The sequence below is a fragment of the Paramisgurnus dabryanus genome, chromosome 2, assembly GCF_030506205.2.
Source record: "Paramisgurnus dabryanus chromosome 2, PD_genome_1.1, whole genome shotgun sequence".
Taxonomy (NCBI): Eukaryota; Metazoa; Chordata; class Actinopteri; order Cypriniformes; family Cobitidae; genus Paramisgurnus; species Paramisgurnus dabryanus.
Genome location: NC_133338.1, coordinates 44,061,570 through 44,075,719, shown reverse-complemented (window position 1 = coordinate 44,075,719; position 14,150 = coordinate 44,061,570). Strand labels below are relative to the sequence as shown.

The 14,150-nt window shown below is 38.0% G+C and overlaps 1 protein-coding gene across 2 annotated transcripts in view; it reads right to left on the bottom strand.

Moving 5' to 3' along the window:
- lrch4 (leucine-rich repeats and calponin homology (CH) domain containing 4) overlaps positions 1–14,150 on the bottom strand; it is a 41,536-nt gene that overhangs the window by 8,872 nt on the left and 18,514 nt on the right. For both annotated transcript variants that reach the window (XM_065289023.2, XM_065289024.2), the window contains exons 2-13: positions 13,200–13,344; positions 9,226–9,355; positions 8,834–8,939; positions 7,548–7,794; positions 7,322–7,418; positions 7,072–7,180; positions 6,912–6,985; positions 6,760–6,818; positions 3,287–3,421; positions 2,649–2,726; positions 2,357–2,411; positions 2,180–2,243 (exon numbers count right to left, since the gene is read on the bottom strand). In XM_065289023.2, the coding sequence (XP_065145095.1) occupies positions 2,180–2,243; positions 2,357–2,411; positions 2,649–2,726; positions 3,287–3,421; positions 6,760–6,818; positions 6,912–6,985; positions 7,072–7,180; positions 7,322–7,418; positions 7,548–7,794; positions 8,834–8,939; positions 9,226–9,355; positions 13,200–13,344 (1,299 nt within the window). The remainder of the gene's footprint in view (positions 1–2,179; positions 2,244–2,356; positions 2,412–2,648; positions 2,727–3,286; positions 3,422–6,759; positions 6,819–6,911; positions 6,986–7,071; positions 7,181–7,321; positions 7,419–7,547; positions 7,795–8,833; positions 8,940–9,225; positions 9,356–13,199; positions 13,345–14,150) is intronic.

Here is a 14,150-nt window from a genome sequence, read left to right as displayed (position 1 = left end):
TTTTAAACCACAACTTCTCGTCTAGATCAGGTCGTGATGCGTGATGTGACCCCACGCAATACGTCATGACGTCAAGAGGTCACAGAGGACGAACGCGAAACTCCGCCCCAGTGTTTACAAATGTGTTGAAAGAGGACCGTTCCTACGTTGTTGTATGTCAACTGATACTAATTAATGTCTTTACAATGGTCCGCAAATTTGCGTTTTATATATGTAACACGTGACCTCCCTACGTCACTACGCATTTACGTTAGGTTGCGCTGGATCAGACCTAGACGAAAAGTTGTGGTTTAAAAGAGCATTTTTTTTTTCTTGTCAAAAATGACAATCGTTTCGCTAGATAAGACCCTAATGCCTCGTTTGGGATCGTTTATAGACCTTTGAAACTCCGTTGAAAAAAACTGTTAAGTGTTGAGTTAAGTATTAAAGGAACAGTATGTAAGAAATTTATATCAATTAATCATTAAATGGCCCTGAAATGTCACTAGACATTAAGAAATCATTTTAATTTCAAATACTTATATCACTGACAACAGCAGTCCGGCCAGGATATTGTCATGTAAACAGTGGAGTTGCAGCCCTCAACTGATGTTTATGTTGTCGTTTGGTATATTGGCCACCAGCTGTGTGATTGCAGTACCAGTTTTAGCCACACATTTTGTGATTGCAATACCAGTTTTGGCCACAATCCTACATACTGTTCCTTTAAATGTTGGGCTCTATTAAAGTCCAATAAAATGAGAAAAATCCTGCAATGTTTTCCTCAAAAAACATAATTTCTTCTCGACTGAACAAAGAAAGACATCAACATTTTGGATGACATGGTGGTGAGTAAATTATCTGGATTTTTCTTTTAAGAAAATGGACTATTCCTTTAAGCAAAAATACCATGGTTTCACGATGTTGCGGTATTGCCATTGCATTTTGCAACACTAAAATGTGTTATTTTCAAATGTCTGCGTATACAAACAACAACTTTTAATTGGACACAATACATTTTATATATATATATATTTCTTAAGGAGGAATTTCATAGAACAAGGAAGATGTCAGCCGTTTTTAGAACACTGAAAACAGCCCTATACAGATAAGTAAATTGTGTCAAAAATACATGAAAACACAGGAAACAAAAACGCATGTTATATTGCACACCTTAAATGCAATCATTGCTTCAAAAACACAGGAAAAACGGGACCTGTAATTTTTTAAGATTTAATTTTGTGTAAACAAAAAAATGGTATCACAACCCATGTTTCCATCACTATGATTTTATGCACATTTTGAACTATCACACTGAAAACAAGTGATGGAAATGCCAAATTTCGAATAAAATCTTACATAAATTTGCTAAAAAAAATTACACTCGCTTGAGGTGGTTTTTGACTTATGTGAAAAAGATTAAATGCAAATAATGGGAGATGGAAACGCATTTATTGTACCAAATAAATTCTGTTGTAGCGAACATTAAACCCTTGGAACTGACCGTCTATTGCCGTTTTCGCTGACGACGTCTTTACCATATATGGTCTTAATTGGCAATTACAAGCTGCACCGCAAATACGTTAAAAACTTGCCCCATTGTAAAAACAAGCAGTCCTGTCTTTTGTTTACTGTTGTTTACTATGTTACAAAAACCACTGTCATTCACTCCATTGAAACTGACATAATTCGCATTTGTTTGTTTTTCTTTTTTGCGAATTTTGAAAAGATTCGCTTCACGTTTGGATGGAAACCTAGCTACAGAAAATTCTAGTGGTTTTGAAACCTTGAACCTTAAATCAGCCTGACTTTACAAACCTTTATTTGTAATAAACTAAGCCACTCATTTGACGCTGGTTCACAAGTTCACTTCAGACTGCTCCACAAGTGTCAAAGCACCAAAATGTAAAACCGTTAACATTTTTTAAAAGTAAAATATAACAGAGCTTGGGTAATTTAGTTAATTTCACAAACACCTAGCACCACGGTTTCAAAGGTAGCAGCAGATTCATACATTTGAGATGCATGAAACTTTAGAGTAAAGAGCCAAACAGATTGCAATAGTGCAATACGTATTTACATTTATTACATTATATTCACTTTAATAAATTTATCAAATTAAATATGATTTAAAATTAAATGCTTTACATTGACATGATGTAAGGGTACAAGAAGCTGAAATATGTTGGTGTAAAGGTACCTGTGCGACTAACAGAGCGCTGTAAAGACACTGCGTTAGAGGTGGGAGACATCTGATCTACACTCTGTAAAAAAACACAAAACAACAAAATACTTTAAATCAGTGCTTCAGTTATAAACATCACAAATGAAATTGAAAGAAGAGTCAAATGAAGTGTGGTTTTTTGTGTGGACTCACAGCACATCTCTGTTTCAGTCCATTGGGTGGAGAGCTGCTATCTGAGCCGTCACCACTAGAGAGAGACAGAGATCAACAAATCAACATCTAGAAAACCACATCCACTATATAAGAAAACTACACAGCAAAATAAAACACTATGACCATTTGTAAGATTTCAGGTCGATGTTACCATGGCTAATCATATGATTCTCTTGTCCTATATTAAAAAACAGGTTTTGCTTTCTCTTTGCTAAAGAGACTCGGTTTACCACAACAAAACACATATGTAGACCATTCGCTTCACTCTTACCCTGAACTTCCTGTTCCTCCATGCTTGGTCGTCGACGTCGCAGAGTTACTTCCTGTTTTTACAGTCGTCTTCTGCAAACTGTAAGACATCAAACGTTTATTAGTCAATAGCTTCCTAATGCAGCAGAAACAAAAACACAGCTGACTTTGTTCTTACAGAGGGGCAGTTTAGGATATCCCCTTTGATGTGCTTTTCATACGGAGGTATTTCACTTCATAATAGTAGACTTTATATGAGCTTTAAGACACTAATGAAGTCATGGCATGACAGCAGGTAAAAGTGGTTTACTTTACAACCACAAGCCTTTGATGACAAAGAAATAATAGAGGCCATTTTATGTGCTTTTAAAACAAGTCACGGCTTGGTTTATCTTGCCCTCATGTTTGTTTTTAGCCAAGTGGTCAATCTCTCATTTTAGCAGTTTCGCGATTACAAGAAATTCAAACTTAAAGTGAAAACTATTTAAATAAAACACATTAGGCACAAAATTAAACTTGTATGGAGCTCAAAGTCATTGTACCTAAAACCAAGTCTGACCGGCCCTTTCTATTTGTTTAGTTTTTTCACATCTATTCACTTTACTCCGCACTTCCGCAATTCATTCAATGCCATCACCCTCCACCCCTCTCAAAACTCACGTGGAGGCCTTATTTCTCTGCTGCTGTGCTCGCTCTCTCTCCTGCCAGATGAGCAGGTTTCCAGGTCTTCTCTTCTCCTCCAGAGTGGGGCTGGGTGGAGAACCAGTCTCTGGACCATCTCCCAACACAAATATCCTAAGACAGACAGACATTTAGCTATTTAATTTCTCAATCCTTTTCTTATAACAAAACCGTACACAAAGACATTTCAAATATCAAAGTTTGTGACAAGGCACTGATCATTCTGTCTATAAACTGTTAAGTATTTGTGCTCATAATAACTTGATGAAATTGAGCACAGATGTTATTTTGGGGAACGCAGGACTGTTGGTAACACTCCAGGCATATGGGTTTACTGAATAACTGTGATTCTGACAGTAAGGTATTTCATCTAAACTGAAGTGTACTCTCATCTATCACTCTGTTGACTTTTCCCAGCACTAGTTCACAAAGTGATCTCGCTCAACCAATTTGGCTTAGTTTATTAAAAGACTGTTTCATGGCAACTGTTTGACTTGAATATTTAATGTATGAACTAAACAGCATCACTGTGTACTTTAAAACTAGCCAATATTTTCAGTAACAAAAATGATGCATTTAATTTTTAGCAACACTTTTAGATTTGTGTCAAATAATTTTTTTAAAGATTTTTAAATAATACAGACTCAAACAATAATATTAATGAAGAAACAGACAAACCCAAAGCACAAATTTTTTTACAATTATATACCAAAAAGTAGGCCTGTCGTGATAATGACTATATCGACTTATCGAGCGATAGGTGAACATTACGTCGGTAGTTTTTTTTTAGAGGCGATAAATTACCATAGTGTTTACATGTATGTTTGTTAGCAAAAACAAAATGAATATCATTAGCATTATAGACGATAGCGATTGCCTCCGTTATTTCAACCTGCTAGTGGACACACGCATGCGCACATGTGGACCCTGAGCTCCGCGTGCACACACACACAGAGAGAGAGAGCGGACAGTGACAGACGAAGAGAAAGCTACTCAAGCTTAAATTTCGTGTTTTTATGGTGAATACATACAGTTTGAAAGAATACATCTGACTGGAATTGGATTTAAAGCTAAGTTACAACCCGCATCTCCGACGTGAGGGAGGAAGTTAACTAAACAAGCCAGCATCTCTACTCTGTTCAAAAACGGAGGCAATGAAAAGAGCTACAAAAGTAAAAAGTCATCTAAAACATAACCGTAACATCTAGTGTTTAGATCTGAGGTGTAGCTTTTATAAACGTGACTGCGGGTAATGACGCATAGGCCTACGCGATCAGACTAACACTCGTCTAAAGCAATTAACCCTGTGAAGCTGGGATTTATACTGAACAATCTATTAGCTGTTTAAAATTGAAATGCATATTTTATCATATTTATTTATGTTTTAAATATTTAGAATATAATTTTTTTCTTTAGATTCCAATATCATATTAATATTTCATATTTTTTTATCTTAATATTCTTAAAAATCAAAGATGTGTTCTTAGAAAGGATGTGTTCTTGCATTATTATGCTATTTTATTTTCATATCTAATCTGTGAGATAAAATGGTCTTAAAAAGACAATACTATCGGCATTATTTCTGGGGCAATTAACAGACCTATGAGAAGTAGCTAATGTGACAGGCCTACCAAAAAGTCTACATTTTCTCCTGCATAAATTTTTCAGAAACATGGAAAGAAACAAAATAGAGAAAGAAAACAGTCCTCTTAAAACAGATGATCAGAGTTTCTGTAAAATTAATGCAGAGGTTTCCAAAGTCTACAAAATTTGTCCTGCTTATGATTAAGATCAGTTAGTTTCTCTAAAGAAAAAAGCAATATAGTAACCGTTGGAACGAAAAACATGTTTTTAATGTTTTAAAAAAAGCTGGACTATAATGCAACTCCATGACTGCATCCTTAAAAACATAAAACACATCTTTGAAAATTGATGGCATATGGTGACTAATATAATATGTAATATTATTTAACTGTTGCTTCCAAAACTATCACAAATTGTAATTGAAACTGGATCTAGGTGAGCTTGTTGACATTTAAAACACTTAAATTTAAAATTGGAGGCCTGCATCTCTACTTTACTCACAGTTTAATTCCACACCTGAAGAACTACTAGACATTTAGCAAACTGCACCAATGATACAGTACTTTCATTGTCAATTTATCATGTGTGTCCTCATGTGTGATTCTCTCACTTTGTACATCATCGCCAGCTGTATTCAAATACATTCAAATTTTTATCTCCTGGTCATGTCATTGCACCCTTTATTTGTCCTGCATTGACTACATTAAATGCACTAGTATGCACTTTGGTGGTATTATTGTGGACATTACAAGTAAGTTTGCAGCTGTTTGACACCTGATTTTTTTTATAGCAGCATGACTGTCCAGTGTACTATCTGTTATCTAATAACTTATTGGTTGTAGCCATTTGGCTACAGTTGCTGGCTGTAGCTATATTTGGCTATAGTTGTTAAATCAAATGATTTTGGTACTAAGTACATGACTGATGATGTTTCTTCATGGTCGATGCTTAAAAGAATAATATTTGTAAAAAATAATTTGAGCCAACATTTCACTCAGTGCCTTGGAATGAAAATATTCCATCTGTTTGACAGATTGTTAAATATATTCTATCCAGAGCGGGCCAATGCAGTGTTAAACGAAAGTGCTTTACACAAGGAACTGTAATACGACTAACCTGATCCGGCACTTGAGAGCACATTAGGGTCAGTACAGTATATAAAAATCTAAAAGCTACACTATCAGTGACCTAATAGGCTGTTCACACTGCAGTATTTAAGATCGAAATGCTGCCTAATTTAAGGGTCTGCCTTTGCATTAGTGTGGAAACCTACAACCAATCAAATTGAATTATATATATATATATATATAAACGTTCAGCATTGGTGTCACATGCACAAAGATATATTGCAAAGATTTACAAAATATATTCTGGGAATTGGGAACTTGCCACAACATGTTAAGTCCCAAGACACAATTTTTATTGTGTCCCAAGACACAATTTTTATGGATTGAATGCATCTCCATCACAACCAAACAACTATAGGCTATACTAAAAAGGGAACTTAATCAATATTAAAGGCGGGGTCCACGATTTTTGAGAAACACTTTGGAAAAGGGAGTCGGGCCAAGTACCAAAACACACTTGTAGCCAATCAGCAGTTAGGGGCGTGTCTACTAACCGACATCACTGCCTGGGTTTCAGTCCAGATTAAAAGAAGGTCCAGATTCTATTGGGGTAGGGGCATGTTTGTTTAGGGATTTCATAGTCAACATTGGCTTTCAGAGATCGTGCACCCTGCCTTTAAAGATATAAATGTTATATTTCATAGTTTGTTCTTTACATTACGTACGATGATTTTATGTAGAAAATCACCTCCTCTGGGTTTTCACATACTAGGTCAATGGGTTTTGCATTTGTAAACTTACCTGCTGTCTGTAGATTCAGGGCTCTGGGAGGAAGTGCTACCGTCACTTTCACTCTTTTCCTGTCACGAAAAGATTGGAAATATAGCTGAATATCATTATTCCTAAATTTATACCCTATTAACACCTTTAAGGTTACTGTTGCGGTTCCTGACCTGAGAACGCTCATCTTCTTCCCCTGTTAGGCTTTTAAATAAGAAATCCACTCGAACCTCCAGATCTCCATTCACTACAAATAGAAAAAACCAAGAGTTAAAGAAATAAGATTTTTCCCATGGCAAATAAAGTAATACATGACCCCTGTTTGCGTTTTACCTTTGGGTGTATCTAATAACGCATCTTTCTCCTCTTCCTCCTGAAAATGTGCATGTTCACGGGAAATCTCTGCCAAACGCAATGACCGTTCCGAGAAATCATCGGCCGACTGGAGTGTAAACGTTACAAATGAGAAAACACAGACATGTGCATGGCCACTTAGATCATTCAATTAAATTCCACTCTTGATAAGCTTTCAGAAAAGCTTTAAAAGTTACATTAGTGCTACAATACCCAGCTCCCCTCGTACCTCATTTCCTGACCATCTTTTGCTTCCGCTGTCCACGCTGTTAAATCCAGAGTCCAGGCCGCCATACTGACCCGGATATAGGTCCTGATCCAAAAGACTAAAGAGACCACACGCATGCACACAAACAGAAACATGAGTAGAGTTTTCAGCGAATTAAGCGATTAAAGCTTTTCAACACCCTAAGACCTCTCGTCCTTGACAATCCATCCCTCAAATTCTTTCTTACCAGCTGTTGAAGGCGGTGGGCCGAAGAGCTTTTTCATACTGGTCCTGAGTCCTTTTGCAGGCCTCCATGTTCAGATATTTAAAGATGTGGAACTTTCCTTTTGAGCAGATTTGGGCTGGGGGCATCTGGAGGGGGTTGTTTTCAAGGTTGATGGTTTGGAGGTGGCGTAGATGGCGGTAACATACAGGCACGTGTGATATGCGGTTGCATGACACATCCAAACGAACAAGTGGCAACTCTGACAACTCTGGAGAAAGAAAAGTCAATTTGAAGATTGGCCAATATCAAATATGTATTTATACTTATAGACAAAAAAGGGATCGCCGGTGCAGCACAGATGTCTGTATAAAATGATTTTAATAAAGGTGCACAAATGTTTATTAAATAATTATAAAAATTATTTTAATAAATACAGACATCTGTGCTGCACTGGCAATCCCTTTTTTGTCTATATTGTTCTGTCCTTCTCTGGTTACACAGGATTGTCTTGGATTACAGAAGCGCAGTTTACTCTTCCTTTCTTTTATGTATTTATACTTATTAGGGATGCACACAATGTGCATGTTAATGTAAAGCTATAATAATAATAATAATAATAAATAATATGGCATATAAGTTTTTGTCTTTCAAAAAAAAAAAAAAAAAAAATTAAATAATCGAGAATCGAACCGTGACCTTAGAATAGAAAATGTAATTGAATTGAGGATTTGGAGAATCGTGACACCCCTAATTAAACAGCCACCAGCATAGAGTGAGTGGCGCACATGAGCAGTGTGGAAGCGGTTTAAAATTAAGGGTGTCACGGTATCGATCGAAATTAAGTCACAACCTTGAATTTAAAATGTAATTGAATCGAAGATTTGGAGAATCGTGACACCCCTATTTAAAATGTTTGAGAAAAATGCTTTTTGCTATTTTCGGCATAATAGTTTTGTTTGCCGAACATCAAATGCATCTTTAATGTTGCATACACACCAAACGCAAAACATTGCATTCCCTCGCTCTTGATTACTTGCGGGATTTACCTTTCGCATCTATTCGCGTCCTCGTATGCAATCTAAAAATGGTTTAATTTGCGTTTGGTGTGTACGCCCCATAATAGTTGCTGTGTCCTAAGCAGATATAATTAAATAACATTTAATTTAATTTACTGTTATGATGAGTGGGCTTTTCGAATGATTTTTAACAAACTGGTCTCAAAGCTATTTTAGTGGGTGTATGTATGTTACGTATGTTAGCTAAAGTCCTACAAAAGATGGATGTGACCATGTGTTCGGTATACAGACCTTCAGGCAGAGTTGTAAGTTGGTTTCTTCTCAGATTTAAATCCCTTAAACATTCTAGCTGGCCGAGTTCAGCCGGCAGAGACTGCAGTTCATTACAGCTCACATCCTGATGGACAGAGACATTTACATTAGGCATTTAGGCACGTAGCAGAAGCTAATATCCAAAGTGACTTATCAAAATAAGGAAAACAATAAACAATTCATCTCAGAGAGGCAACGATGTGAAAAGTGCATTACAAATTTTAGAAGCGATATCTATTGGAAGAGGGAGCGTGAAAGGACGAGAGGGTATAGTGAAGGTTAATGAACAGGAGAGTACAGTGTGAATCCTTTTAACATTTCATACTGTATATAAACAGTGACAGTGTAAAGTGGGTGTGTGTTGTACGTACCAGTTGTCGTAGGTGTGTGAGTGAGCGTATCGTGGCTGGCAGAACTGATAACTTGTTATTGCTGACGACGAGCACTCGCAGCAGAGGGAGCTGACATACTGATGGCGGTAGACTGGACAGCAGGTTACGACTGCACACACATACAGAAAATTTACCAGTGCGTATTTCTGTGATATATAAATGCAATTAAACAGCAGAAAATGGTTAATCTGAAAGATTAATAGGAATCCATTTAACCTAGGGAGAGCACTTGGTGTCCCTAAGGGGTTATAGGTACAGTAGGTGAGGGCTGGAGCATTTGATAGTACAGGTTTAATTTTGGTGACATTAACTAGTAAAAAAATTGTGTTTTACTTTAGCTTCAATAATGGCAAAAATCTGCAAAATCAGATGCTTATAAGACGGTACTTCTTCTGATGTTTTGCAAGAGTAATTTCACAGATTAAAGTATTATTTTATTATTTAAAAAATACAAAAAAAAAGGTTCTCTCAATTCATTTAGTCAACAAAAATGTTTTTCATTCATTTTAATTATCTGTTGGCCTGTCACGATAGCTACTTTTCATAAATTGGTTAATTGCCCCAGAAAAAAATGGCAATGGTCGATAGTATAGTCTTTTTAAGACGATTTTATTTCACTGATTACAGTGAGGAAAATAAGTATTTGAACACCCTGCTATTTTGCAAGTTCTCCCACTTAGAAATCATGGAGGGGTCTGAAATTGTCATCGTAGGTGCATGTCCACTGTGAGAGACAATCTAAAAAAAATCCAGAAATCACAATGTATGATTTTTTAACTATTTATTTGTATGATACAGCTGCAATTAAGTATTTAAACACATGTCTATCAGCTAGAATTCTGACCCTCAAAGACCTGTTAGTCTGCCTTTTAAATGTCCACCTCCAATGTCCCATGTCCACCTCCACCTGTTTGAGGGGAATAGCTGCATAAAGACACCTGTCCACCCCATACAATCAGTAAGAATCCAACTACAGTACTAACATGGCCAAGACCAAAAAGCTGTCCAAAGACACTAGAGACAAAATTGTACACCTCCACAAGGCTGGAAAGGGCTACGGGGAAATTGCCAAGCAGCTGGGTGAAAAAAGGTCCACTGTTGGAGCAATCATTAGAAAATGGAAGAAGCTAAACATGACCGTCAATCTCCCTCGGACTGGGGCTCCATGCAAGATCTCACGTCGTGGGGTCTCAATGATCCTAAGAAAGTTGAGAAATCAGCCCAGAACTACACGGGAGGAGATGGTCAATGACCTGAAAAGAGCTGGGACCACCGTTTCCAAGGTTACTTTTGGTAATACACCAAGAAGTCATGGTTTGAAATCATGCATGGCACGGAGGGTTCCCCTGCTTAAACCAGCACATGTCCAGGCCCGTCTTAAGTTTGCCAATGACCATTTGGATGATCCAGAGGAGTCATGGGAGAAAGTCATGTGGTCAGATGAGACCAAAATAAAACGTTTTGGTCATAATTCCACTAAACGTGTTTGGAGGAAGAAGAATGAGGAGTACCATCCCAAGAACACCATCCCTACTGTGAAGCATGGGGGTGGTAGCATCATGCTTTGGGGGTGTTTTTCTGCACATGGGACAGGGCGACTGCACTGTATTAAGGAGAGGATGACCGGGGCCATGTATTGCGAGATTTTGGGGAACAACCTCCTTCCCTCAGTTAGAGCATTTAAGATGGGGCGAGGCTGGGTCTTCCAACATGACAACGACCCGGAGCACACATCCAGGATAACCAAGGAATGGCTCTGTAAGAAGCATACAGTATCAAGTTTCTGGCGTTGCCTAGCCAGTCTCCAGACCTAAATCCATTAGAGAATCTTTGGAGGGAGCTCAAACTCCGTGTTTCTCAGAAACCTGACTGATCTAGAGAAGATCTGTGTGGAGGAGTGGGCCAAAATCCCTCCTGCCATGTGTGCAAACCTGGTGAAAAACTACAAGAAACGTTTGACCTCTGTAATTGCAAACAAAAGCTACTGTTGGAGCAATCATTCGAAAATGGAAGAAGCTAAACATGACCGTCAATCTCCCTCGGACTGGGGCTTCATGCAAGATCTCACCTCGTGGGGTCTCAATGATCCTAAGAAAGGTGAGAAATCAGCCCAGAACTACACGGGAGGAGCTGGTCAATGACCTGAAAAGAGCTGGGACCAATGTTTCCAAGGTTACTTTTGGTAATACACCAAGACGTCATGGTTTGAAATCATGCATGGCACGGAAGGTTCCCCTGCTTAAACCAGCACATGTCCAGGCCCGTCTAAGTTTGCCAATGACCATTTGGATGATCCAGAGGAGTCATGGGAGAAAGTCATGTGGTCAGATGAGACCAAAATGAAACTTTTTGGTCATAATTCCACTAAATGTGTTTGGAGGAAGAAGAATGATGAGTACCATCCCAAGAACACCATCCCTACTTTGAAGCATGGGGGTGGTAGCATCATGCTTTGGGGGTGTTTTTCTGCACATGGGACAGGGCGACTGCACTGTATTAAGGAGAAGATGACCGGGGCCATGTATTGCGAGATTTTGGGGAACAACCTCCTTCCCTCAGTTAGAGCATTTAAGATGGGGCGAGGCTGGGTCTTCCAACATGACAACGACCCGAAGCACACAGCCAGGATAACCAAGGAATGGCTCTGTAAGAAGCATACACTATCAAGGTTCTGGCGTGTCCTAGCCAGTCTCCAGACCTAAACCCAATAGAGAATCTTTGGAGGGAGCTCAAACTCCGTGTTTCTCAGAAACCTGACTGATCTAGAGAAGATCTGTGTGGAGGAGTGAGCCAAAATCCCTCCTGCCATGTGTGCAAACCTGGTGAAAAACTACAAGAAACGTTTGACCTCTGTAATTGCAAAACAAAAGCTACTGTACCAAATATTAACAATGATTTTCTCAGGTGTTCAAATACTTACTTGCAGCTGTATCATACAAATAAATAGTTAAAAAACATCATATATTGTGATTTCTGGATTTTTTTTAGATTATGTCTCTCACAGTGGACATGTACCTACGATGATAATTTCAGACCCCTCCATGATTTCTAAGTAGGAGAACTTGCAAAATAGCGTGGTGTTCAAATACTTATTTTCCTCACTGTATATATGACAATAAAAAAGCATACTAATGGAAGTACATACTTTCTAAGAACACAACTTTGATTTTTAAAAATGTTAAAGTTCTTACTTCAATTTAGACAAATGAATACATGCCTTTTTCATGTATTAATACATATTTTTTCAATGCATACACTTAATCTTTGTACAGCGCGTTGTAAATGTGTTAACATTTAGCCTAGCCCCATTCAAGCCCCATTCAACCCAAGCGGATAAAAACGAGAACTATATTGTATGGCGGAAGAGCACTTAGTTTGCAGCACTTTGACTTCGGGTGCAGTAATATTGACGGAAGTTTGAGCGAAAGGGGAAGTAGTCAGGAGTGATGATGTTACTCGGCGCCGAGGTCGAATACGTTGTCGTTCCTAATTATAAGGGGCTTTCCTTGGCATGAATGTTTGGATAATACTCTTACGTCTCCTCAAGTTAAAAATAATACCTAGTGGGGTGGATGTAATATTAGTAAACCTACCAACATTAGTCGATGTGAAGTGGAATGACTTATCACGGGAGACAAAATACTGTGTTTCAGTTGCATATCATTGGTTAATGGAAACACTGTCATTTCGCGAAATAGTCTTTTTTTGACATTTAGAAAATAACGCTAAAGTGTTACGCAAATCTCTAATGTAAAAATGCAGCTTATGATAGACTAGTCTGCCCTCCAAGCTCAAATGTCAGACCCCTGTGTATGCACCTGAGGTTGAGATAAATGTCACCTTGCAGCAATAGCGTGTCTCTGAGGTTGAGTTTAATGAGACCTTGCAGCAATAGCGTGTCTCTGAGGTTAGGTAGATGAGAGCTTGTAGCTGAAGTGTGTGCGTTTATGTACCTGAGGTTGAGGTAGGTGACAGCTTGCAGCTGGCACAGGCTAGGTGTAAGGGATCGCACACAATTGTGATACAAGCTGAGAGTCTCCAAAGAGACAAACTGGCACACCTCTTCTGGCACCTCACAGAGCCGGTTCTTCGACAGGTCTGAGGGAGACAATAACCAATTATAGTTAGTACACAATAAAATAAAAGACCATATACAGTAACCATCACACGATTTATATTTCTCTATGTTATATAAACAAATTTTAAATATATAAACATTAATTTAGATTTTGTTTTTAACATGAAATAAAGCATCTCTTAAAGCCATTGTTGACATTTGAAATCACCTAAACAAACATACCCCTATCCCAATACAATCTGGACCTTTTTTTTATATAGACCCGCCCTACACATACGTAACGCAACCCAGGCAACGATAGTAGACATGCCCCTTACTGCTGATTGGCTAAAAGTGTGTTTTGGTACTCGGCCCGACTCATGCACCCCACCTTTAATAGCAGGTGTAAGCTACATTTAGCATTAAGCAAAATGGCATTTCTTATTTTTCTTTACATTTTTTTTTAAGAAATATGACACAAACATGTACTTGTACAATACTGAAGCTTATAATAGTGAACTAATGATCTTGTAGATTTTTGCACTGTTTACATATTGTTTGAGTAGCATTCAATAGATGGCCACAGTGAGACTATAGATGCTTTCTAAGCAACAGGAACGCATCTATTGTCTAGCACATGCATTCAAATACTTTTTTGTGCTGCCTTTGGTTTTTGTTATCCAGGGGCAGGAAAAACGCAACAGCCGTAATGTTTCCCAAAGCGAACAAAGGCTGTTTTATAGGAATTCCGATTTCGTTCAAGTACAGCAACCAAGCAAGTTTTTGTCCGAATATAACCCGTATGATCATTCTAGACAGAAGCTACTCTCTAACACAATTGTTTAAC